The sequence below is a fragment of the Macaca nemestrina genome, chromosome 9 (assembly GCF_043159975.1).
Source record: "Macaca nemestrina isolate mMacNem1 chromosome 9, mMacNem.hap1, whole genome shotgun sequence".
NCBI lineage: Eukaryota > Metazoa > Chordata > Mammalia > Primates > Cercopithecidae > Macaca > Macaca nemestrina.
In genome coordinates, this window is record NC_092133.1 from 76,626,476 (window position 1) to 76,652,966 (window position 26,491).

At 45.6% G+C, this 26,491-nt stretch overlaps 1 protein-coding gene across 2 annotated transcripts in view; it reads left to right on the top strand.

The window, feature by feature from the left end:
• The window catches only part of LOC105465935 (SH2 domain containing 4B), a 112,708-nt gene that overhangs the window by 75,028 nt on the left and 11,189 nt on the right, over window positions 1–26,491 (top strand). The window contains exon 7 of one of the 2 annotated variants that reach the window (XM_071069817.1): window positions 24,128–24,348. The exons of the other annotated variant lie outside the window; for it this stretch is intronic. Coding sequence (XP_070925918.1) covers window positions 24,128–24,348 — 221 coding nt within the window. The remainder of the gene's footprint in view (window positions 1–24,127; window positions 24,349–26,491) is intronic. 2 annotated transcript variants of the gene reach the window in all.

Here is a 26,491-nt window from a genome sequence, read left to right on the forward strand (position 1 = left end):
GGCAGCTCTTTGCATGGCTGACACATTCTCATTTTCCATCTCAAACATCCCCCTCCTCAGAAAGGCCTTTCCTGAACTTTCTTACCTACATCAGCCTTCCCCAGTGTCCCTCAGCTCACCCTGCTCATTTCCTGGAGAGAGTGTGCCCAGTTGGTATTTATCAGATTTTCTTATTGTCTATCCTCCCACCTGAATGTGAGCCTGTGAGGTTAAGGACCTTGTTTGTTTTCCCGGTCCCTGGCTTAGTAAGTATCCATGGGAAGAATGGATGAAGGTGGGAAGAAAATGTCTGGGTTGGGATTAGATCCCACGCTTTCCAGTTCCAAAGAACAGCCCTTGCTTCTCTGCATTGAAAAGCTAGAGCCACACATGTGAGGGTCAGGCTAGCCTTCCCAGCCGGTCTTAGGCTTGGTGAGGTCAGGGACCTTATGTCTTAGGCATCTCTGTATTCAACCCACACCCCTGCCTCTCCCCCAGGGACCAAGTACAGAAATACCTCCAAGACGAGCTCGCCACCTTCCCCTGTTGCCACTGCTGTTGAGCTCTCCAACCCAGTGAATAGCATCCATGTCACGTAGGTCAGATTGGATATGCCTCGGTCACAAATGCTTCTGAAATCTCAGTGACCCCCACCAGTCAAGGTTTATTTCTTACCCATGTTACATGCCCTTTAGGAGTTGGTTACAGACTTTAGTCTGGGCCTCAGCCTGAAGGAGCTGCCTCTATTGAAAATGCTGATGGTTGGTCGGGTGCGGTGGCTCATGCCTGTAATCCTAGCACTTTGGGAGGCTGAGGCGGGAGGATCACTTGAGGTCAGGAGTTTGAAACCAGCCTGGGTAACGTGGTGAAACCTTATCTCTACTAAAATATAAAAAAAATTAGCTGGGCGTGGTGGCAGACCCCTGTAATCCCAGGTACTCAGGAGGCTGAGGCAGGAGAATTGCTTGAATCTGGGAGGCAGAGGTTGCAGTGAGCCGAGATTGCAACATTGCACTCCAGCCTGGGCAATAAGAGTGAGACTCCGTCTCAAAAAAAAAAAAAAAAAAAAGGAAAAAAGAAAACGGTGATGATCTCACGACAGAGGGAAATGAGGGACTTGGAGAACCACACATTGGCTCCTAAAGCTTTTGTAGGGCACTGACGTGAGGTTGTTGCTCACATTCTGTTAGCCGGAGCCAAAGTGGCGTCCATGTTACAGTGGATAGTTTTGAAGGATAATCTAGTCTGTTGTGACCACCGTCCACTTTCAGACCTCTTTCTTCTCCCAGGTCACCACACATCTGGAAGAAGGTTGGACTGGCTCTTTAGGGCTCAGAGAGAAGACAGCACTCATGGCTGACTGAGCCATGTGTCCCTGGAGCTGGTGCTGGGGATTCTCTGCCTCTCCCTTCTATCCCAGTTATGTGTCCCTGTAGCCCCGGTAGAGCTTCCATTTAAGTCACCACTGTGCTTTTTATTCAGACGTTACTATGGTCACGGAAGAGCAGCACTGGCATCTTAGGGAGCTGCGGAGTGTCACTCAGGAGTGGCACGTGGGTGAGGGTGGGCAGCTGTGCCGGGTGCTCCAACTGCCTTTGGTAGCCAGTGGAGAAGGTACGACCAAGGTGCTCAAATTTATTTTTAGCTTTGTTTTCTTCTTTGACTTTTTTTTTTTAAGGTAACTTTTATGTTGTCACAGAACCAACAGAACCAAGATTTAAGTCTCATAATTTATGTAGCTAATTTCATGTTCTTCTGACAGTTCTACCATAAAGCGTGCAGAAAAGTTGCTGTTACACAGGCTGGAGCTATTTGGTGACAGAATTTTCATTGATCTGTGACAGAAGGAAAGAAAAAGGCTCACATATGGAGGGTGGCCAAGTAACTTTGCTTAGAAAGGATTGTGTCATATTCTAAGATTATATCCTTTCCTCAGTTTTAGTGTTAAAATGTCCTATCTTTTATGAATTGATGGTGATAGTAAGTCATGGTTAATTTTATATATTGCCTTTGCTTGAAAAAGCAAAAAGTTAGCAACCCAGGACCTCCCCCACCGCTGCTTTTTTTTTTTTTTTTTCCAACTTTACTCACTCGTAAAATCCCGAAGTCTGGAACAGTGAGTGTGTTCCAACTTCTCTTTCAATATAGGAATTCCCTGATGGAGGGGTTAGGAGTTCCTCTGTACCAATTCCTACAGGGGCAGGTGGCCTGCACCAGTCTAATGGTTAAGGAGTTTTTGCTGCAAGTTGGCAGGGGACCTGGCTCTTGCTGGGCTTGGTTGGGCATCTCAGCTGGGGCATCTCTGTACCATGGAACTCTTACGCTCTTCCTGGGACCAGTGGGCCAGCTCAGGCGTGCTCTTCTCATGGTGACAGGACAGACATCAGAGAGCAATTGGAAGCATGCCAGGCTCTTGAGCCCTAGTCTTAGAGCCAGCACCTTGTCGCTTTGCCTTAATACCTCACAGAACTGAGGAATGGGAAAATATATTCTGTCTTTTTCTTACAAGGAACTGCAGAGTCCTATGTCAAAGGGTGTGGCAACAGGGAGGGAAGAAGAATTTGAGCCAATAATGTAATCTGTCAGAATCCCAATACAAGTCTTTTCTTTCCTGGATAGAAGAGTCTTAGTTAATTTAGTTAGATTTCAGATGCAGGTTAAACATGACTACTCGGATGATTTCCTTCCCTTTCCTCAAACACATGTGGATTTGTGCCAGTGTTATCCAAACAGCAAGTAGACAGAGAATCTGAAGATATGGGGTCCATTCTAGAACTTAGCAGCTCTGTGTCCTTGGATGTGTCCTTTAAATTCCCCATCTGTGAAACTGGCGTTGTAACATCTACTTCACAGGACACTTAGGAAGACTGAGCCAACAGCAGTGCTTTGTCCACCATAAAAAGCCACGCCAGTGTGTTTCCTGATGTTTCCTGGGGTCTGGGGTCAACCACCAGAGGCTCTACCTCCTTTGGGAAATCAGGTTTGGGGAAATGGGCTCAGAGGGCAGAGTGAGAGGGCACTGGCAACAGGCTTTTCTCTGGGACCACAGGGTTCTAGGTAAAGTCTCCTGGGTTACAAAGAGTGATGGTAACTCCTTGTTTCTCCTTTGTTCATTGTTATGTTCCAGGAATTGTGAGAGAGATTTGTAGTTATAACTACTTGCGAGAAGTGCCAGTACATACAAGCTTGGCTTTGGGGGAAAAAATCTATTTTCGAAATTTGACATGTATCTACAATTATTAAGAATGTTCTCTGTCAGAACATTGGCTCAGTCAGAACCCATTTCTCTTCCTGAGCTTTACTTCTACAAAAACAGTCACAATGTGGTCTATGATTTATTGTCTGGGCGACAACCTATTGGCTGCCTTGCTGCTTGCCCTTAGGAAGGCTTGGCACAGAATGGGACTACCCGGTGGGTGATGTCGTTGGCATTGGTAAATTATCTCCATGTGACCCTGCTCAGGTGCTGGGAGTAGATCTCACATGTGGCCTCACCTGGGCTTAGGTGGGCCTTTGGCTATCCTCTGTGGGGTGTTAGTGGCATGCTTCTTCAGGAGCAAGCACAAAGGGGGGACCCCACCTGGGAGGAGGCACTCCCTAGCCATGTAGACAGTTCAGGGATCCCAGCAGTGAGGGGCAGCTTTCCTGTGAGATGCGAGAGTTCCAAAGTAGAATGGACACTTCTTCCCACCTGCTTCCACTGCGACCTCAGAATCTATTCAGAGAAGAATGCTGAAGGTCACAGAGCTGCTGGGGTCTAGAATGGGCCCCACATCTTCAGACTCGTCCGGATTGCTGTTCGGATGACAGCACACAAACAAAACATTGCTGTGTTTGAGGGAAGGGAAGGAAATATAAATCACAGAAGTCATTTTAATGATTACTTCGGGAATGTTTATCTTGGAAAGGAGAAGCTGTGGGGAGGAATGGGTAGAGGAACAGAACCACCCGCTCAGTCTCTGGAGCTCTGTGTTGAGAAAGGGGGATTACTGAGAAGGTCAGAACTGGGCTCTAGGTGTGTGAGGTGGTTTTTGTGTTGCTGTAAACAAATACCCGAGGCTGGGTAATGTATAAAGAAAGGTGGTTTAATGGACTCACAGTTCTGCAGGCTGCACAGGAAGTAGCACCGGCATCTGCTTGGCTTCTGGGGAGGCCTCAGGGAGCTTTTACTCATGGCAGAAGGCGAAGTTGGAGCAGGCACGTCACGTGGCAAGAGTGGGAGGAAGGTGGGTAGTGGTAGGGGCCACACACTTTTAAACAACCGCATCTCATGAGAACTCACTCACTGTGGTCAGGACTGCACCAGGCCATGAGGAATCTGCCCCCATGACCCAAACATCTCTCACCAGGCCCCACCTCCAACACTGGGGATCACGTTTCAACATGAGATTTGCGGGGGACAGATATCCAAACCATATCACTGGGGATGGATGGGGATTCTGAAGAAACACATTTCACTTTAGTAGAAGAAAGAACATTTTTGATGGCTGCAGCTTGCTATTGGGCAGTCTTGATGGGGACTGCCCCCAGAATGGGGAGTGGAGGGCCTTTATACCCTCTGCTCCTGGCCTCTGCCGTGCAGTGTGGTTCTAAGGGCAAACACTGCTGACATTGCTCCACGACTGCTGGCCCTGCCCCTGCCAAGCCACTGAAGTTTGCTCAGGTTGTCATGAACGTTGGAAAGGTTGGCCAGGGCCTGGGGCTGGCCACAGGGTGGGTGCCTGGGAGTCTGTGGACTGAGGACTGAGGATATTCTCCACCCTGTGACTGTTGGACTTCACCTTGCTCATTTCTCTGTTGATGTGTTCATGGTGTAGAAACTGAGGTGTAAGCAATGATGATCCCCTCCTGGATAACCCTCCCAGGAGCCCTGTGGATGAGGGGCAAACCCACTGGCTGTCCTGCAGGGAGGCAGCCCCCAGAGAGGTGGAAAGGACTGTGTCCTGGGAGGCAGTAGCTGAGTGGGAATGGAGTTGGGGGCTTGGCCCCTCTGACTGCATGCACTGGGAGGGAGGTCACCTCTCTGAGCTGCACGGAGTACGAAGGGGTTGGACAGGCTGGCTGCTGCTGACCTTTGCCATCCTCGGGCATGATGCTGCCACGCAGTCCTGCATCCCATGGCACTGCCAATTACTGCATGAGCTGGTTGTGGTTAGCCCTTCACAGGTGACCCCACTGAGGACCAGAGAGCTTGAGAAACTATCCCACATTTGTCCAGCAGTCAGCAGGGAAGCTGGGATGAGAAACAGGGTTTCTGGCTCTTAGTTTTACCTATTCCATTCTGGCTGTGTCTTTGCATATACTGCCATCCAGGGATGGAAACTGGGACAGAAAAGTGCCCTCTGTGCATTTACAATCCCTTACTATATATTTGGTGAACTTCTTTTAGGCTCGGCCTGGGTTCTTTATTTTAAATCTCACCTCTCCTCATTCCTGACCTTGGCAATCAGAGCTGGCACTGGTTTCCTGACCCAGCTTGAGGGAAAATCTGGGAATGCCCTGTTTGGTCTTTGGGATTACTCCCAGGAACTAGAATTTCTGGAGCTAAGAGGGAGAGAGTGTGCCAGTCCAAACCCCTGTTCTTGGCTTCTAGGATTAGTGGGAAGACAGGAAATGCTGGTGAAGATTTGGAATCTGTTGAGAGGTGGGAGTTAAGATAGAGTTTTCGGGATCTTGGCAGTGTGGACTCAGGCACTAAAATTCACGTTTAGCAAGGAATTGCTGAAGACACCAGGAGTGGAGAAAATAATAACACCCAGTTATTATTTTGTGGTGTTGTGAGGATTAAATGTATCAACATTTTTAAGTGTTTAGAACATGGTGTCATGCAATACATGCTTTGGTTTGTTATATGGAATAGACAAACGTGGCACATCAGGAACCGAGGCACATGCAAGGTCGTTCATCTCTTTATGGCATACAAAGTTATGTCACTGCTAAAACTCAGAAATAAAGAAAAAGACCTGTGCACAAAAGAAAGATGACAATGATTTAGCCTTCCAAAAAACAGTGCAAGTCTGAATTTTCTTCTATTATGAGTATGATACCCATCTTGAAACATTTTTAAAAAGTCATTAGGTGTAACGCAGGGGCCATTTGGAAGGTTGGTTAGCATGTCACAATCCATCATGGCAAGCGAGATTGCTAATTTTCCTCTCTTGGGCAGAATTTAGAATGGAAATTTTCTACCAACTCTGATCTCAAATGCAAAACTTTCTAGAGGAGAAGAAAAAGTAGGTCAGCTGACCCACTTTCCTGTTAAGTTCTTGCTTTAGCGGTTCCAACTAAAAAATAAAGGAGTATTTTCCTTCCTTTTTTTTCAAGTGTGTGCTGGCTATCTAGTCTCAAGAAGAGACTACAAAGAAGAATGAAGCTATTTTTGCTTTAGGAAAGCGTAGATTGTAATGGCGTTCCTGAGATTTTAACCCTTTCCTATCAGCTGTCTGTAGTTCCAGTGTCCACTCTGCTTCCAAGCCCCACATCCTGTATGGGGCTGTGTCTGTCTGGTCCACGAAAGTACCTTTTGGATCAGTGGCATCCCTGGGCAGAGGACATCGGACTTTTTACTTCTTGTCAGGTGTACATTGACTGGTATCTATGGGATGTGGTGGTTAGCCTCACCTGTGGGATCACACTGGCTTTTTGTGTTTTAACTAGTAATTTGGGAACACTTACTTTGCACTGGCCTTGTGTCAAGTAAACCTTGAACATCCAGTATTCCACTTACTTCCCAAACTACTCTCTGGACTGGGTAACAATGGTGGCCATTATGTACATAGTGCTTACAGTATGCTGACGCTCTTCTAAACATTTCTCATATGTTCATTTATTTAATCCTATGTGACATCACCAGGCACTTGCTACTAGCATTAGCCCCATTTCACAAATGAGGAAGCTGAGGCACAGAGAGGTGAAGTCAGTTGCCCATGGTTATGTTTTTAGTAAGTGGGGGAGGTGGGATTCAAACCCAGGTGATCTGGGTTCAGAATCCATGCTCTTACCCGTGATGCAGTGCAGCCTTGCTGCCATCTCACAGCTGAGGGGAAGGTTCAGTAGCTGTTCCAGGGCACACGGTGCTCTGGGGAATCAGTTCTTTTTTAGTCCAGGCGGTCTCCTTGAGGATGGAGAGGTGGCCATTTTCTTTAGGAGGTGCCCAGCTGTCTCTGGGCTGTGGAGCCAACACTGCCCTGCCTTACTGCTAACCAGGAAAGTGTCTGCTCCTCCTGAGGCCGGTGCCACCCTCATAGAATTGCTGAAGAGTGCCATCTGAGTTCCTATACAGTCTGCAAAGTCCTTATGCAATAATTAGGGCAAAACAGGGAATTGAGTGTTTCAGATTGTTGTTACCTAGACAGGGGCAAGAGAAGGCAGACTCACTGAGTAAAGGCATGTAAATAATTTGTTGATTATTACTGTCAAGCTTGTGTTGAGTGCCAAGTACAGGGTGTGTGGTAATGAACAAAACTGATGCCTTCCCTGCCCTCATGGAACTCACATTCACTTGTGAGAAACAACAACAAAAAATTCAAACTGATGTAACCTGAAAGGGAATTTTCAGCTCATAAGACGGAAAAACCCACAGATAGGTCTAGCTTCAGGCTTTGCTTGATCCAGGGAGCTTAGGCTTTTCGGCAACCAGCCTCTCCCCATCTCTCAGCTCTGTTGTTTTCTATGTTGTTTTCGTTCCCAAGCCTGAGGTTGCATGCCTGCATTCTCCCAGGCTCAAATCCAGCAGAAGAAAGGGACTGCTTTTGTCTCAACAGCCCCAGTACTAGTCCCAATAGTCTGCCTTGTTGGGTCTGGGTTGGTCACATGTTCACTTCTGGACCAATCACTGTGGTCAGGCAGGTGATCTGCCTTGATTAGCTAGCCCTGGGTCGTATGGTCATGCCTAGAGTAGGTAGATGGAGAACACCCTATTGGAACTGCATAGACTGAGAGTATGTGGCTTCCCAAAAGGTCACAGTTCCCTTGCCAGAAGACAGCCACTGAATGATACTGGGCAGGCAAGACCAATCTATGTCCACCACAGAGGGAAAAATTACCTGGCTTCTGTTCTAGCGAAGCTGTCAGTCTAGTCAGTGAGACTGACATTAAACAATCATGCCATCAATTTATACATCCAATGGAGGTCAGTATTATACAGGATCTTGCTGTAGCCAGTTTCAGAAGTCATTTTCCTGGGTGATACCATTCTCTCATGAACAGCAGCATTGGTGATTAGAACCTGGCGGGTCAGCTTGGAGCAGACATTCATAGGCATGGATATTGCTTCTTGTGCATAAATATATCTGGGACCAAGAAGCTCATCTAGTGAAACCCTTGTCTCAGCAGTTAGCCATGGTTAAATTTCATTTGGCGTTATAAAAAAATGAAGGCATTTGAGCTCATTCATCATAATCTCTGTGGCTTTAGGACGCTTTGAGATACTGTTGAGAATGAAGAGCTTAATAATTCCAGCCTCCTTAATGATATCGTCTGGAAAGTATGGCGGTAAGAAAGGAAAGTCACAAAAATGAATGAGAAATAGCTAAGTGGTAATGGAGGTGTTGTCAGCCATTGAGGTGTAGCTGCGGTGAAAGCTTTAAGAAATATGCACGTGAGATAAATTGAGATCCATAAAAAGTGAAACGTCGTGGCTGGCCTGCCTGCATTTCTTTCTTTTGAGGGTGAAGTCCTAACTGAGAAATAAAAAGAGCTCATTTGGTTACTCAGGTTCAATTCTGAGCTAATAATTTCAGGGAATGGAATGGAGGTGGAGGGGCTGGGGACAGAATTCTGGGTTGGCTTTGAGGATTTGCTAACTTATGGATTTATGGCTCTATTATTGCAGAGTGTTTTCTGAAAGTATACTTACAATGCCTTTCCTTTTCCAGGGTGCTGCTGATTAGTGCTGATGAAGTAAATATTGTAATAGTGGACGTGAAGTTGTTGGCGCTCTCTGAGAACGTCTGTATGGAATCCGGGGAGACAAATAGGGGAGGTGTCAGGAAAGATGCACCGGGATTTGTGCTCAGGGCACAGTGAAAGAGGAGTTAGGCGCTGATGGGGCCACCGGGGCTGCAGTGGCCTGCCTGTGATAGTCAGTGCTGGCACAGGAAGGGTGAAAGCAAGCCTGGACTTGTCAGGCCAGTGTTCCTCTGCTCTTCTGCGTTCCCTGCCTTCTCATCTTTACTCACTGCAACCTGTAACCATGGGAGAGAGGGTAGCTACCCTGAAGGATCTCTGTCCCTGTGTCACAGCCCTGTCCTATTCTGTAGAGGCCCAACTGGGAGTGCTATGGTCAGTATGGCAGCCTCAGGTGCTTGGGCCCGGGGGAGCTCTGGACACCTGCAGATGGGCCCAAATGCGTCTCTCCTGAAGTCTCCATCGAGGCCCCCAATCTAAATGCTGGGCTTCTGCCTCATTTCCCTTAATTATAACTCTGTTCACTTCTGCCACTGACTTTGGACTTTGTGGCTTAGGCCAAGGCCTGGCTGCAGCAGCCACTGTGGTCCTATCATCCATTATCCACCTGAGATTGTTTCACTTAATATGGCCAGTAACTGTGGGTGATACTAATGCAGTTCCATCTGACTGCTTAAGAGAGGTTTACATGTTCAAGATCAGGCCGTAGTGGCAGAGAGATGATTGGAAACTGCTTTGTTTGGCTTTAGCACCAGCTTTCAACAGGATAGTATACTTCATCTCTTAGTCCTTGGGGATGGATTTACCCAAACTGAAAAGACCCTGTCCTGGAGTCTGGGCACACTTCTGTTTTGCAGATGTTTGCAGCCACTCCTTACCCTCCACATCAGGCTTCTTTGGGCATTGCTTCTTGAACTGTGGTCAGTCTTAAAATTGGTCAGGGCTTGGAAGTGCTATCTTGGCTCATCCAAAACAGCAGTCTGCTGAGAGACTTCAGTAGGCTTTGTGGCAGGAGCAGGTTATACAAATCCACACCTTGCCCACACATTCTCCAGGACATCATGTATGGAAGGCTGATATCGTTGGGCTCTGTGTTCCCACCCAAATCTCATGTTGAATTGTAATTCCCAGTGTTGGGAGAGGGACCTGGTAGAAGGTGATTGGATCATGGGGATGGTTCCCCCTTGCTGTTCTCATGATAATGAGTGAGTTCTCATGAGATCTGGTTGTTTAAAAATGTGTGGCATCTTCGTTTTCACTCTCTCCTGCCCCCATGTGAGATGTGCTTGCTTCCCCTTCACCCTTCCGCCATGATTGTAAGTTTCCTGAGGCCTCCCAGCCGTGAAGGTCATGGAAAATGGCCATGCTTCCTGTACAGCCTGTGGAATTGTGAGTCAATTAAACCTCTTTTCTTCATAAGTTACCCATTCTCAGGTAGTCTTTATAGTAGTGTGAGAATGGATCAGTACAAAGGCTCTGGATGTGGAATCTGGATGTGGGTATGGGGAGGACAGGTTGCTTACAGTCTAATAAGAGTACAAGCCTTGTGAATATGACTGATTTAAAAAAAATGCTGCACCCCATCCCAGCTCTGCCATTTATTAGCTACGAGACCTTGGCAAGTAACTCAATCTCTCTTAGCCTTATTTTCCACTTTACAAAAATGGGGAGAATAAAAGTATCTATCTCAAAGGATTGTTATGAGGATTGAGTGAGCTAGTGCTTATCACACTCTCAGCACAGTGGTTAACATAATGCTAGGATTCCATAAATGCTAGTTATCAGATTGTAATTTTAATTACTGAGTGATTTATTCAACACTCTTTATTGAAGGTCTACGTTCCAGACACTGTTCTAGACATGAAAATGTAGTAGGGGAAAAAAACCCCACAAAATTCTTGTTCTCATAGATCTTGTGTTTGCAAAATTTTGATAATTTTAAAATAAACTCTTATGGAAGCCATGTTTCTTGCATAAATTATACCACACACTATAGTTTTCTTGTTCTACAACTTTTCTTTTTATTCAGTTGTCAATCTATTAAAGAGATTTCTGGTCATGTCCATGTAAGTGATTCTCAACAGGGTGACTGTGCTACCAGGGGACATTTGACAGTACCTGAGGACACATTTGATTATCATAACCGGGACGTGCTTTTGGCATCTAGTGGGTAAAGGCCAGAAATGCTGCTAAACATCCTGCAGTGCACAAGGCAGCCCCCGGGACAGGCAAAATGTCAGCAGTGTTGGGAAACTATGTCTGTATTTTTATCTACATCTCCCTCAGACTTAAATTTTTTTCTAGGAGGAAGTGCAACAGATGGAGCTTCTTATTTACTTGTTTTTATAAGTGATCTCATCTTACTTTGGACCTACATTTCCTGTTGATGACTAAAAATAAATAACTTAAAATTTCCAATTAAAGATAATCCTATGTCTTGTGTAAGAGTCTCAGTTTAACTGTGGTTTTCTAGCAAATATTCAATCATTTTAAGCTCAGCGTCCTGCTTCTCCTTGCTTGATGGGTCTCTCCAATGTCATTTCCCTTCGTCAAATGTTGTCTGGGTACAGGGAAAGCTCACAGCCTTGGGAGGATGCCAAAGAAAGGCCCTGGTCAGTGGCTCATCTCTGAGCTGTGTCCTGTTTTAGCACATCTACTGCTGATGGTCCACAGCTGGTGGAAGGATGGTCTGATCTCCAGTACAGCGGGGGTCTGAGGGTCCCCTTCTCTGCACTAATCATCCCCTAAACATTACCTGACCCTACCTTGACTCCTCCTGGGGTCTCTTTGCTATATAGCTGGGATTACAGGCACGCACCACGAGGCCTGGCTAATTTTTGTATTTTTAGTAGAGACGGGGTTTCACCATGTTGGTCAGGCTGGTCTCAATCTCCTGACCTCGTAATCTGCCCACCTCAGCCTCCCAAAGTGCTGGGATTACAGGTGTGAGCCACTGCACCCAGCCGAGTCTTGCCTCTTTTCTTGGTGGCCCCTTGGGGAGCTGGACCGTTTAAATTATTTCTACCTCTTAAGAAGTCCTAAGTGCTGAGAGTTGAGTTTATTGGCCATCTCTCCCCTGCCCACACCCATGGCTTATTATCGTCAGAAGACACAGGCTGTTCCTTATTAATTTACTTATTCTCCTTCATTTTCATTCCCTTTCCTCTCTAATAAGCAGCCATTCCGATAGGCTTCATGTGTATCCGTTGAAAGGGTTCTTACATATGCATTGTGTATATATCACCCACAGGGAAGTTGTTCTGCTCCTTTCTTTTTCACATGATGATGATGTATGTGATTTGACCTTGATGTTTTCTGTGGCTAATTTTTACATGAAATTAGTTTTCTTGAGTTTTTCCAGTAAAACGAGGGCCAGGGAAGCATTTTTAACTCCATGGTGCTGCTGCTTCTGTTGTTTTTATGTGGTGTTCACAAATAGGGCAGCTTGCTTTCTGGAGTCTCCAGGCTCTGTCCCTTCCCCATGGGTCTAAACTTTCTCTTTCTTTCCTCTATTTGCCTGTATTTTGCTCAATTTGGATTTCACTCACAGTGGTGGCAGGTGGCCCTGGGGGGTCTTACGGTGGGCCCCTTGCACTCACCCAGGGTTGGGGAGGGCAGAACTCTCCTGAGTTTTCGCGGCTACTCTCAGTTGGTCTCCTGCTTTCCAGTGAATTCTGTTGACTGCTCTTGGATCCATTAGCCACCCTTGTTGTTTATTTCTTCTTTCTCCTGGGTAGACACTGGTATCATGAAGGTCTTGTGTTAGTGGTTTATTCCCACCACCATTATTATTTGGGGTTTTCTCAGCCCATTTGAGCTGTTATAGCAAAATACCTGAGACTGGATAATTTATTTTATTTATTTATGTTTATTTATTTTTGAGATGGAGTCTCACTCTGTCGCCCAGGTTGGAGTGCAGTGGCGTGATCTCATGTCACTGCAACCTCCATCTCCCGGGTTCAAGTGATTCTCCTGCCTCAGCCTCTCGAGTAGCTGGGATTACAGGCATGTGCCACCACACCCAGCTAATTTTTGTATTTTTAGTAGAGACGCGTTTTTGCCATGTTGGCCAGGCTGGTGTCGAATTCCTGACTTCAGGCAATCCGCCTGCCTCAGCCTCCCAGAGTGTTGGGATTATAGGCGTGAGCCGCCACGCCAACTGGATAATTTATAAAGAACAGAAATTTATTGCCTTACGGTTCTGGAGGCTGGAAAGTCCAAGATCAAGGCTTAGGCAGGTTTGGTATCTCTGAGGGCTCAGTCCCTACTTCAAAGATGGCACCTTGAATGCTGTGTTCCCTTACCACATAAAGGTAGAAGAGAATGAACCTCCTCCTTCATAAGGGGTCTAATTCCATCTATGAGGCCTCCACCCTCACCACTTAATCATCTCCTAAAGACCCCTTCTGTTAATACCATCGCATTGGTGATTAAATGTCAACATACGAATTTTGATGGACATAGACCATAGCAAGGCTCATGAGGATACCACATGACTAGTTTTGTTGTAAACCTAGTCCATGGACTTCGGGTTTTGTTCTTTAGTTGCACTGCCTGTTCTTATTTGGAGATTTGGAGAGATTTTAAAATGATGTTGCTGCCCCTGCAGATATCTTCGCAGAATCTACTCCCCTTACCCCATACTTACCTATGTTTACATGAACAGTGAGGTGCTTTAAATATCATTTGTGTTTCCTTATCTCACTAAGCACCATACAGTTAGACGCATACTGTGTGTGGCTCTGTTATTTCCAACTGCTGCACAGTACTCCACTGGGTGTATCGGCCTAATTTCACTGATTGACTCCCCAAGTCATAGATACTCAGATTGCCCACAATTAATCATTGAGTTCCTTTCACTGGATCCTTATGAACTTGTGCAGTATCTTTCAGCAGTGGAGCTGTTAGGCTGGAGGGTGCATGTGCACTTTATTTAACTAGGTGGGGCTGATGGCTCTCTGGAAGGCTGATCTAGTTTCCACTCCTCCAGCCATATATGAGGGTTGCTCTACCTGTATGCTCCAAATCCCACACTAGAATGTGGTAGAACTCCTGATCCCCACCATTCCTCACTGGAACTTGGTGAGGCTGGGAATCACCATCCTTAGACCTCTCTCTACACATACCATTTCTGTTTAGCTGTGGCTACATTATGCAGGCACAGGGTAACTGATAGACTCTCCAACAGAAACTGGGGTACAGGACATCCTGCTTTCAGCTACCTTCTCAGACTCTCTGGCGTGTGGGTTGCCAAAGAGGGATTAAGGACAGTTCCTCCAGTTCTTCTGTACCTCTTCCCAACTGTAGTCTAGAAAAAGCTCTTTCCTTCTCTTTCCTGTCTGGCAGGGACTTTCATAGGACCTATCCTATATCCCCTCTAGAATAGGTCTATAAAACTCTATGTTCAGATCTCCAAGTATTGCTCTGAATATAGAGGGAGTTTCTAGAATGTGAGAGTCACTTTTTATATTTCTGCCATTCCTGGCTTGCAAGACTACTGACTTTCTAGCCCAGAGTCTCAAATCTGGCTACATATTAGAATCAACTGAGAATATTTTCAGCCATACCACTGCTTGATGTAGCCCAAATAAATTAACCAAACTCGCTCTAGGTGGGACCTGGGCATCAGCCAAGGCTGAGAACCATACTTCAGGGACACAAGACAGCCAGCATGGAAATTGAAAACTCATTAGTGACTCTGTTGTTGTTCTAGGTGGTAACCTGCCCTGCCTCCAAAGGACATTGACCAATTTTGAATGAATGCTATAGCAGTAATGTGTGAGAAGCTGCAGAGCAACAATATTAAGTTATTTTTAATATTAAATATTGAATATTTACCATATATATATATACATATGTGAAGGGCATAAATAAAGCTTAAGTGGGAATAGCACCAAATCCTAAATCCCTCACCTGTGTGCTTCTCTCCATTGTAACCTTCTCTCTTTAACAGATATGATGCCTATGCTGAATATTTTGTCCATTATTTCTTTGCTTCATTTATTGCTATATATTAATCTCCAAATGTTTAGCATTGTGAGCTTTTCAACCTAATATAAATGGAGTCACAGTGTATTTATTTTTCAGTTATTTGCTTTTTTCATGCTTCATTGAAAACATTTTTTTTCTCCTTCCATTTTTCCACCTCTATTATTTGGAGATTTTACCACTCTCAATGTCTATCTTCCAGTAGTTAATTTAGACGATTTAATATGTACACTTAACAGATTCTAAAGTTAATGTGGTTGTCCCTTGGTTTCTTTGGGGGGTTGGTTCCAGGAACCCCTGTGGATACCAAGATATGCAGATACTTAAGTTCTTTATGTAAAATGCCGTAACATTTGCATATAACGTAGGTGCATCCTCCTACACTTTAAATTATTTATAGATGACTTATAATACCTAATATGATGTAAATGCTATGTAAATAGTTGTTGTAATGTATTCTTTTTATTTGTATTTTTAAAATTGTTTTCTTGTTTTTAATTCATTTTTGGTTTTGAATTTTTTTTTTTTTTTTTTTTTTTTTTTTGAGACAGAGTCTCACTCTGACACCCAGGCTGGAGTGCAGTGGTGTGATCTTGGCTCACTGCAATCTCCACCTCCTGGGTTCAAGCGATTCTCCTGTCTCAGTCTCCTGAGTAGCTGGGACAACAGGCCTGCACCACCACGCCTGGCTAATTTTTGTATTTTTTTTAGCAAAGACAGGGTTTCACCATGTTGGCCAGGCTGGTCTCAATCTCCTGACCTCAAGTGATCTGCCCACCTCAGCCTCCCAAAGTGCTGGGATTACAGGTGTAAGCCGCCATGCCCGGCCTGTTTTTGAGTATTTTTGATCTGCACTTGGTTGAATCTGCAGATGCAGAGCCCACAGAAAGGGAGGGCTGACTCTATATATCTTTACCCTCTCCCTAAACAGAATTTTGAAACTCCTACTCCCTACTGCTAAGATATCATCAGTATTATGGTTCCATCTTTTTCAAAACCTCAAATTATCCATTATTATTATTGTCTTGTAAGTCAACTTTTTTAGATTGACCTACAGTATCTGTGCTCATCATTTGTTCTGGTATCTTAGATTTTCTATCCAGGATAATTTTTTTTCTTCCTGAACTACATCCTTTAGAATTTCCTTTAGAAATCAACCAGCTCAAATTATTTTCTGAAGTTTTTTTTATTTTTTCCTTTTCTTTGAAAGGTAGTTTCATTAAACACAGTTATTTTTCTCTCAGCATACTGAAACTTTTATTCCATTGTTCTCTGGCTTTTATGGTTGCAACTGAGAAGTCTGCTGTAAGGCTAATTATTTATTCTTTGTAGTGATTTGCATTTTCTCTCTGGTTGACAAAAGAAGAATTGAATATCTTTGCCTAGTTTTATAGTATGTGTCTGTGAAAATTGTTAACTATTCACTCTTAAAATATTGCCTCCTCTCCTCTCCTGTGGGGCTCGGATTCTATATATGTTAGACTTTCCATTCCATCTGCCATGTGTCTTAACCTCCTGAGATTTAAATTAAGCTTCTCTCGTGTTAGATTTATATAAATGCCCCATGGATGTGTCATTTCTGGTCCTCACTCTGACTTTTCACTCATCTGGTCCCTTCTTCTCCCTCACACCTCATTACTACTCCTCACTGCTTACACAGAATCTATCCGACCTTCAAGGCCCACCTCACATTCCTGTTCAGTGCCTCCACAGAGCCTTCCCTGATTTCTCAACCTCTTCCTTCTTGTTTATTTCACAGCATTTACCATCCTTTGCATGAGACAACATGGTATAGAGCAGAGAGAGCACTGGACTTGGAATCTGAGGACCTGTGTTCAAATCTGCCTCCACCACTTAATAGATTCTCTGTGAATATTAAGCTCTGTGAATTTGGGTGAATCCCTTCTTTTCCTGACATTCAGTGTCCTCAGTTGTGAACTGGTGATGAGGGTTGGTAGGAAGACCAAAGGAGAAGGGTCACAGAGGCCCCAGATGGTGCCCAGTGCTGGCTGTGACATAAGCGTCTCACAGGAGCTTCAGTGTGTCCCTTTACCTCTATGCCTCAAAATGGAAGCCATTTCTGGGAGGGTAGGGGTCAGAGAGCCAGATATCAATGGTACACTGTGAAATGTAGCCATGAAGCAATTCTTAAGTGAGGAAGCCCTCACTGAGCTGAAATCCTTGGCTCTGAACCATAATCCTTCAATCTATATTCCACACTTGAACATTCTTGTATCTTTCTTCTGTATAGGAAACATCAGTGGCTGTCCACTGCCTTCAGAATTAATCCTTTCAGTGGTGTGGAGAGCCCTTTGGAGCTTGACTGCTGCCTATCCTACACCTCTGGCCGCTGCCCAGCTCCCACCTAACCCCCCGCTCCAGCCACAAAGAGCCATGTGCTAATGACTTTTACAATCTTCCCTCCTTGCCTTGCCCACTCTTGTCCCTTTCTGGACTCAGTCTAACCATCACTTCTGCCCCTGGGCTCCAGAACTGGGTGGGGCGCCTCCCCTAGGTGCAGCCACAGTGTCTGATTCAATAGCTTATGTGGCCTTTATCACCATTGCTTACAGTTAACCTTTTATTTTTATATTAAAAAATTCCCATCAGTCTTCATTTCTGTCCAGAGTCAGAGCTTCTGGAAGGCAAGAACTGTTTCTCATTCACTGCTGACTCCCAGGTGCCCAGCTTGGGGCCCGGCTTCTAGACGGCACTTCATACGTATTTATTAAAGAGAGGAAGGAGAAAAGGAAGAAAAGGAAGGAAGTGGGGAGAGAAAATGTTCCTGGAAACTATAGGAGAAACAATGTTTACCATTGTCTGGGAATGAGAACTGGCTCAGAATCCATCTTCAGTTGCATTCTCCAATATTCATTCTAAAATTGTCACCCTGGAGCGTTGGCTGGTTAGGCTGCATCCCTTAGCCAGGCCCACTCGTTAGTAGTGAGAAAGTTTCAAGGACTCTGACAGTATGTTAGCTCCCTAGCTGGAAGGGGTGAGTTGGGGCCCTCCCCTGTTTCCTCAGCCAGGAGGTTGTAGAGTGCTCAAAAGAAGCAGAGGTGGGTGATGATTCATGCTTATTTCCCAGACACTCTGCAGTTGGCTGAGAGGCAATCCAGGGGGAGAGAGAGATGAGAGGGTGATATGGTTTGGCTGTGTCCCCACCCAAATTTCATCTTGAATTCCCACGTGTTCAGGAGGGACCCAGTGGGAGGTAACTGAGTAATGGAAGCAGGTCTTTCCTGTGCTATTCTCGTGATAGCAAATAAGTCTTATGAGATCTGACGGTATTATAAGGGGGAGGTTCCCTACAGAAGCTCCTCTCTTTGCCTGCTGCTATCCACATAAGATGTGAGTTCCTCCTTGCCTTCCGCCATGATTGTGAGGCCTCCCCAGCCATGTGGAACTGTAAGTTCGATAAGCTTTTTTAATTTGACTAGTCTCAGATATGTCTTTATCGGGGGTGTGAAAATGGACTCATACAGAGGGCAAAGTAAATGGGGAAGGAAAACATAGCTTCTCCTTGCAAGCATCCTACACTAATTCTCTAGAGGGGTTGGGTTTTCTACAGAATGCTATTTGCTATCCTGAACTATGAGGTTATATTACCTTTGGCTTTGTGCCAAATTGCAATTTTGATTTCCAGGCAAATGTGTTAGGCCATTCTTGCATTGCTATAAATAAATACCCTGCCGGGCACAGTGGCTCATGCCTGTAATCCCAGCACTTTGGGAGGCTGAGGCAGGTGGATTATGAGGTCAGGAGTTTGAGACCAGCTTGACCAACATGGTGAAACTCTGTCTCTACAAAAAATACAAAAATTAGCCAGGTATGGTGGTGCACGCCTGTAATCCCAGCTACTCAGGAGCCTAAGGCAGGAGCATTGCTTGAACCTGGGAGGCGGAGGTTGCAGTGAGTCGAGATCGCGCCACTATACCCCAGCCTGGGTGACAGAGCGAGACTCTGTCTCAAAAAAAAAAGAAATACCCAAGACTGGGTAATTTATTAATATATAGAAAAGAGTTTTAATAGGCTCCCAGTTCTATAGGCTGTACAGGAAGTATGGCCCTAGCATCTGCTTGGCTTGCAGTGAGGCCTCAGGAAGCTTCAAATCCATGGTGGAAGGCAAAGGGGAAGCCGGCATATCACATGGTGAGACGGGGAGCAAGAGAGAGAGAGTGAGGGGGAAGATCCTACAGACTTTTAAACAACCAGATCTCATAAGAACTCACTCACTATCCTGAGGATAGCATCAAGGGGATGGTGCTAAACCATTCATGAGAAATCACCTCCCACTAGCCCCACCTCCGACACTGCAGATTACAATTCAACATGAGATTGAGAGAGGACACACATTCAAACTATATCAGCAATATCAAAGAGGAGGCAGAATTCACAGAGACCTGGACAGTCTCCCAGAAATGGCCCAGCTAAGTTTATGGCACAGGCTTGGGCCCCCTAGGAGGAAGTCACCTTCAGCAGCCCATGTTTGAGAGAATTGACTGTGTGTGTGTCAGGGGTTGTGGGGCAGGGGGGACACAGCCTGACAGTCCTATGACCATTGCAGCTACCAGCACCAGGCAGTGTGTAACACTAACACATGTGTAGAATACTTAGTGCATCCAGTGCAGCTAGTTATATTGTATTAGATATTTATTGTGATTTTTAAGCACTGTACTAAACATATTCATGTATTAACTTATTAATTCTCAAACAGCCTTAAGATGTAGCTGTTGTATCACTAACACTTAATAGATGGGACGTCAAACTTGGTTTCAGAGAGGTTGAAGTCACCTGCTCTTAAGACCACCCATGGAGTAAGTCCCTGGGCTATGATTTGTGTCCGTGCTCTTGATCACTGTTCCAGAATCCCTGCCAATGTTCCAGGCATGGAGGATGTAAAGATGAGGTGTCTGTGTCCATCAGGTCTTCCGTGAAGCAGAAGAGGAAGAGATTGATTGGAGGAAATGCCTGTGAGAGACAAAGAGGGGAGGGTGTGGGAGAAGGTAGGGAGAGTCTTCAGAACATGGTACACATCTGACACCTGTGGAGGGAGAGAGGGAAGAAGGATGACTGGTAAGGGAGCCTGCTCCTGGAGTGCAGCCCAGAGAAAAATCTTGGCCAGGCTGTTTGAGAGCCCCAGAGCAAAGACTGCCTGCTCGAGGAGTCCTGCCTTGGGTAGGAATGGTGGCTCTAGCACCCCTGTGCCCTGCCCTTGGCTGGAAGCACCCTGGGGAGAGCATGACCCCATGGAGGATCCTGAAGGGCACAATGCTGCTCCCAGAAACAGGTCTCTGTCTTGGAGGGAGGCCTGGGCGGCTTGCTCCCATGGCAGCCACAGGCCCCAGCCTTGAGCTGCTCACAGCCTATTTACTAATCTACTGTAAGGTTTTGGTAGGATGTTACAAAAACCCAAATATGAGATATCCAAGAGAATCTCCTGGGAGATAAAGGATTTCCTGGTCAGCTGAGCAGGTTGCACACTGAACAGGGGGACCTGAGGGGTGGGGATAGTTGGGGATAACAGAGGATTGATGTGCAGGCACCGCCTTTCTCAGTCAAGCTGTAAGCTTTGTGGGTTTGGCCCAGAGAGGCATGTTTTTCTAATTCAATTACTCAGAAGGTCATCTTTTCCTAACTTGCACAAAGGTAGAGTATAGGCTGCCCATAGCCCATGATTCTGGGGAGAGAAGAGGATGGGGCTTTCGATGAGGAGTCAGGGTCAGCTAGAGTGAAGGGGGCTGGGATGTGGCCTCAGTCCAAGGTCGGCTTGTGGGAAGTAGCCAGTACCTAACAGTGCAATGAGCCCAGAGAGGTAGGTTGAGGCGGGGCATAGAGCCTGCTGTCTGCTGTGCCTGAGCTTGGGCTCTGCTGGAAGTCGGGGGAAGCTGCTCAAGGGTTTTAGGTGGGTGAGACACATGACATCGTCACTTTGGTATTACTGGTCATTTTGGTATGTTAAAAAGTCAAGTCCCCAAAATAACATGTGTTGGCAAGTGTTGGAGGAAAGAGACCCTTTGCACATTCTCTTAAGGTATGAAAATACTTAAAAATTAAAGCAGAAGTACCCTATCATCTCAGCAACCCCATTACTGGATATTTATCCAAAGGATATGAAATCAGTATGTCGAAGACATATCTATACTGCCATGTTGATTGTAGCATTATTCACAATAGCCAAAATAGAGAATCAAGGGAAGTATTTGTTTGTTTATTTATTTATTTATTTATTTTTGAAATAGGGCCTTACTCTGTTATCCAGGCTAGAGTGTAGTGGCATGATCGTAGCTCACTGCAGCCTTGAATTCCCAGGCTCATGTGATTCTCTCACCCCAGCCTCCTGAGTAGCTGGGACCACAGGCATGTGCCACCATGCCCAGCTAATTTTTATAGATTCAGGGCCTTGCTATGTTGCGCAGGCTGGTTTTGAATTCCTGGGCTCAAGCGATCCTCCCACCTTGGCCTCCTAAAGTGCTGGTATTATAGGCCTGAACCACCACACCAGGCCCAACCTAAGTGTCTATTAACAGTTGAATGGATAAAGAGATGTGGTATATGAGCGCAATGGAATAGTATTTGGCCTTTAAAAAGAATGAAATCCTGTCATTTGTGACAACGTGGATGAACCTAGAGGACATTATGCTAAGTGAAGTAAGTCAGGCCCAGAAAGACAACTACCTCATGATCTCACCTATATGTGGAATCTGAAAACGTTGAACTTCCAGAAGCAGAAAGTGGAATGGTGGTTACCAGGGGCTGGGAGAGGCAGGCACTGGGGAGATGTTGGTCAAAGGACATAAAATTTCATTTAGACGGAAGGAATAAGTTCAAGAGATCTATTGTACAGCATAGTAACTATAATTAATGATATGTTGTATACTTGAAAATTGCCAAGACAGTTTTTGTTTGTTTGTTTGAGGCAGAGTCTTGCTCTGTCACCCAGGCTAGAGTGTAGTGGAATGATCACAGATCACTGCAGCCTTGAACTCCTGGTTGCAAATGGTCCTCTTGCCTCAGTTTCCCAAGTAAGTGTGCATCATCATGCCCAAATTATTTTTAAATTTTTTGTGGAGATGGTTGTCTCCACAAAAAGTGTGGAGACAACAATTGTGGCTATGTTGCCCAGGCTGGTCTTGAACTACTGGGCTCAAGTGATCCTTCCACCTCAGTCTCCCAAAGTGCTGAGATTATAGGCATGAGTTATTATACCCAGCCAAGAGGGTAGATTTTTAAGTGTCTTCACCACAAAAAGTAAGTATGTGAGATAATGCATATGTTAATCTTAAGTAGATTGATTTAGCCATCCCACAGTGCATACATATATCAAAATGTCATGTATACCATAAATATATACAATTTTTATTTATCAGTGAAAAAGTAATAAACATTACAATAAAGACACTTGTTTAAAAGAAAAAAAAGTTGAATCGTATTTAATTTGACTGTAGTTTCCCACCCTAGTAACACTCCCCTCCTCTCCAACCCTAGCCCCGCCTGTGCCTCAGCTTGAGGTGCTTGGAGTGGGGATGAGGGTTATGTCTTCTGGTCCTTCTTCCTCCCAGGCCCTGGCCCTGCCTCTGGCTCCCCTTACTTATCTCCCTACTGCAGCCTCTTTTAGGGCCCAGGTGTTCTGGTGTTGGAGCAGGGAGGTAGGTGAAGGACAGGGCCAAGTTTTGAGGGATCCTGGACTTTCCCTTTCGGTCCTCTTTTGGCTGTCCCAGCTTTTCTGCATGAAGCCTCCAAGACCTTCTGGGGGGCAGCACTGGGGCGCATCCTCCCTCTTGCATGGGACAGTGTTTATTTTTCAGGCACCCTGTGGCGAAAGGGCTCCTCACCTCCTTCCTTCTCTTACTCTTCCTCCTTTTCTGCTTCTAGAGCTTGGCTGGGGAGGGGTGACTGGCTTGGATGCCTCTTGCTGTAAGTCCTGGGCAAGGAGGAAATAGGTGACCCCTGATTGCACTAACTATCTTTAAAGGGTAGATCATTTGGCAGTGTGGTTGCCTCTGTGTCCTCTGCCTTGGGCACAAGGGAAGTCTCAAGTGTGCCCTGTGAGGCCGGAGATTGATGGGAGGGGAGCCTGACTGTGACTGGCTCGGGAGTGGCATTGGGTACTGGGGAGAAGTCACAGGTGTGCAGAGCCTCTCAGGGTTGTGGAGATAGGCAGCTCGGCCACTCTATCCCCATGCCTATCACTGACAGTGTGGAAAGGGTAAGTCCATGGGTGAGCAAAGGGACAATGTGTTACAATTCACCTCTCCTCCGGAATAACCGATGACAACAGGATCCATCATCTCCACAGCTATTCTCCGTGTATGAAATGAGTTTGAGTCCTTTATTCAACTTGAAAGTCATAACATACCTTTTAAGTATTTGGGTTATGATCATCTAAATGTCAAAGGACATTGGAGATGTTGAGGGCTTGGCTGAAAATTCCATAGCCAGGTCGGCAGAGGTAGGGGGTGGGGGTAACCCAGGTCTTCTGGCGTCCCCTCCTCTTCCCACCTACCTGCCTCTGGAACCTGCTCTACATCACCGCTTTTCCATCACCCAGATGACAGCAGCTCCCTGAGAGCATTTCAGGGGATTGCTACCAGCATATCAACGACTCCAAGGCCAGCCAGACTTCCAAACTGTGATGAAACCACATTGTGTAGGACTGCAAGTCCTTAGAAAGTTTTGATCGTTGAGCTGAAGTGAAGCTTGATTCTATACCCCTATTAAGAAACTTTTTGCCTGGTGTTCACAGGTATTTGGAAGAAATCTTTTTACTTTTTAAGGGAAAACCCTGTTTTTAGGTGCTCATTTATGGTACTAGAGAAATAAGTGAGTTAGTCATCAGCAGCCATTCTGGACTAGTCTTTAAAGCAGGCCTCTTAAGGCTTTTCACAAGCCTGTTGACTTATATTTATAATCAATAATGCTATAATCACAGCTCACTACTAATTCGTTGCTTACTCAATTAATCCAAATCAGCATGGCTCAATGTGAAGGAAAGCGTGCTCAACTCAGGTCCTAATAGAAACTCTGCCCCCAGGCTCACGGCGGGTGGCGCTGGGCCAAGACGCCCTCTCTATGGAAGGAGGCATGTGCTTGGCCAGCCCTTGGGGCTCTTTTCTTCCTGGCATCTTGGACTGTGTGGATGGCATGTGCACTGAGCCACAGGGTGCGGGGCAGGGAAGAGTGGAGGATCATGGGGAGGCAGTTGCAGAACCTGCTGTTTTTTTTTTTTTTTTTTCTTCCTATTTTAAATCAGGAATTATTAGCCGAGAAGATGCAGAAGATCTCCTGGAGAACATGACTGAGGGAGCATTCCTGGTCCGGGTCAGTGAGAAAATCTGGGGTTACACCCTCTCCTACCGCCTGCAGAAAGGGTTCAAGCACTTTCTTGTGGATGCCTCTGGGGATTTTTACAGCTTCCTGGGAGTGGACCCCAATCGCCATGCAACGCTCACGGATCTCATTGATTTCCATAAGGTATCCCTCATAGGGATACCATTCGGGGCGGGTGGTGGGGCGAAACTGGTGGAAACTCGAGCTGAAGAGAGAGCTAGAGCAAGAGAAGCAAGGCTGCTTGCTGGCTCTGGGCTGTGGGGCTGGAGGGTCTCAGAGATGTAGAGTATTAGGGCAGAAGAGACCAGAGGTTGTTCCCACCAGGCCCTAGGGCCCACTGTTCTGCTCTCTGTTTCACTCTCTGGGGCATGCGGGCACCTCTTACCCTGGTCCTCAGGCCTCTTCTCACCTTGGGTACCTGAGTGCTCCCTCCTGTTAACACAAGGACTGGATGATCATCCCTTTCTCCAAGCCTGGGTCTCATCTCCAACTCATTCCCTAGAATGTCTCTCATGAAGACCTCCAAGCCAGGCCTTTAGCAGCTTCTGAGAGTTAGCAGAAGTGCAGTAGGCAACCCTGTGATTAGAGAAGCTTTTGTAGTGGTGGAGTTACCATGTCTCTTATTTGAACTCCAGCTTAACCACTTACTTAGTACACGTGTGACCTTCAGCCAGCACCTTAGGCTCACCAAGCATCAGTGTCCTAGCCAGTCAAATGGATGTAAATAATACTTTAGCTTGGACCTTGTGAGCATTAAATGAAGTCAAGTATGTAGCAGCACTTTGTGACTGTGAAGTGCTTATGGAAAGTGTTGTTTCTCGGCATTCTTTTTGTTATTTGTCCTCCCACCATGGACCCTATATTGGGAAAGATGTTGTCTTCCAAGCAGTGTATGTAGTAAGAAGCAACGTTTATGTTCGTGTGGCGGTTGGCATCATTAGTAACTGGGAGAAAGCTGGAGGTGGAACTCAGTGACCTGGAACGGCAGGACGAAGGATTCCGAGGGGCAGAGTGGTGGTAGCTCAGGCGTCCGACATCTAACCAAGTTTTGCGGGTGTAGATAGTTTCACAGAATGACTTGACGGTCTCACTGGGGTTTTGCTATAATAGGGACTCTTAGGTTTGTATTGCTTTTTCTTCGTCTCTTCATGGAGGTCCCTAGAACTTCAGGGACAGCCCTGGACCTTATGAATAATACCCATGGAGAATCACCCATTCACAGATACTCGGGCACTGGGTGTGGAGTACTGCCTGGAAACTGGACTAACCAGGATCAAGGTTGATTTCTACGTGTTGGGAAGAGCCTTCTAACAAACAGAGGAAAGAGAAAGGGAGGGGATGTGAGGACATTGGCACGTTCTCTGTGTCAAGTACTGACCCTGTTGCTCTACATCCATGTTCTTATTTAATCTTACCAATAGATCTGTGAGGGAGGCATCTTTTTATTTATTTATTTTATTTCTTATACGTTAAGTTTTAGGATATATGTGCAGAACATGCAGGTTTGTTACATAGGTATACATGTGCCATGTAGGTTTGCTGCACCCATTAACTCGTCATTTACATTAGGTATTTCTCCTAATGCTATCCCTACCCCTGCCCCCCACCCCACAACAGGCCCCGGTGTGTGATGTTCCCTGTCCTGTGTCCAAGTGTTCTCATTGTTCAATTCCCACCTATGAGTGAGAACATGCAGTGTTTGGTTTTCTGTCCTTGCGATAGTTTGCTGAGAATGATGATTTCCAGCTTCATCCATATCCCTGCAAAGTAAATGAACTCATCCTTTTTTATGGTTGCATAGTATTCCATGGTATATATGTGCCACATTTTCTTAATATAGTCTATCATTGATGGACATTTGGGTTGGTTCCAAGTCTTTGCTATTGTTGAATAGTGCTGCAATAAACATACATATGCATGTGTCTTCATAGTAGCATGGTTTATAGTCCTTTGGGTATATACCCAGTAATAGGATTGCTGGGTCAAATGGTATTTCTAGTTCTAGATCCCTGAGGAACTGCCACACTGTCTTCCACAATGGTTGAACTAGTTTACGCTACCACCAACAGTGTAGAAGCGTTCCTATTTCTCCACATCCCCTCCAGCATCTGTTGTTTCCTGACTTTTTAATGATCACCATTCTAACTGGTGTGAGATGGTATCTCATTGTGGTATTGATTTGCATTTCTCTGATGACTAGTGATGATGAGCATTTTTTCATGTGTCTGTTGGCTGCATAAATGTCTTCTTTTGAGAAGTGTCTGTTCATATCCTTTGCCCACTTTTT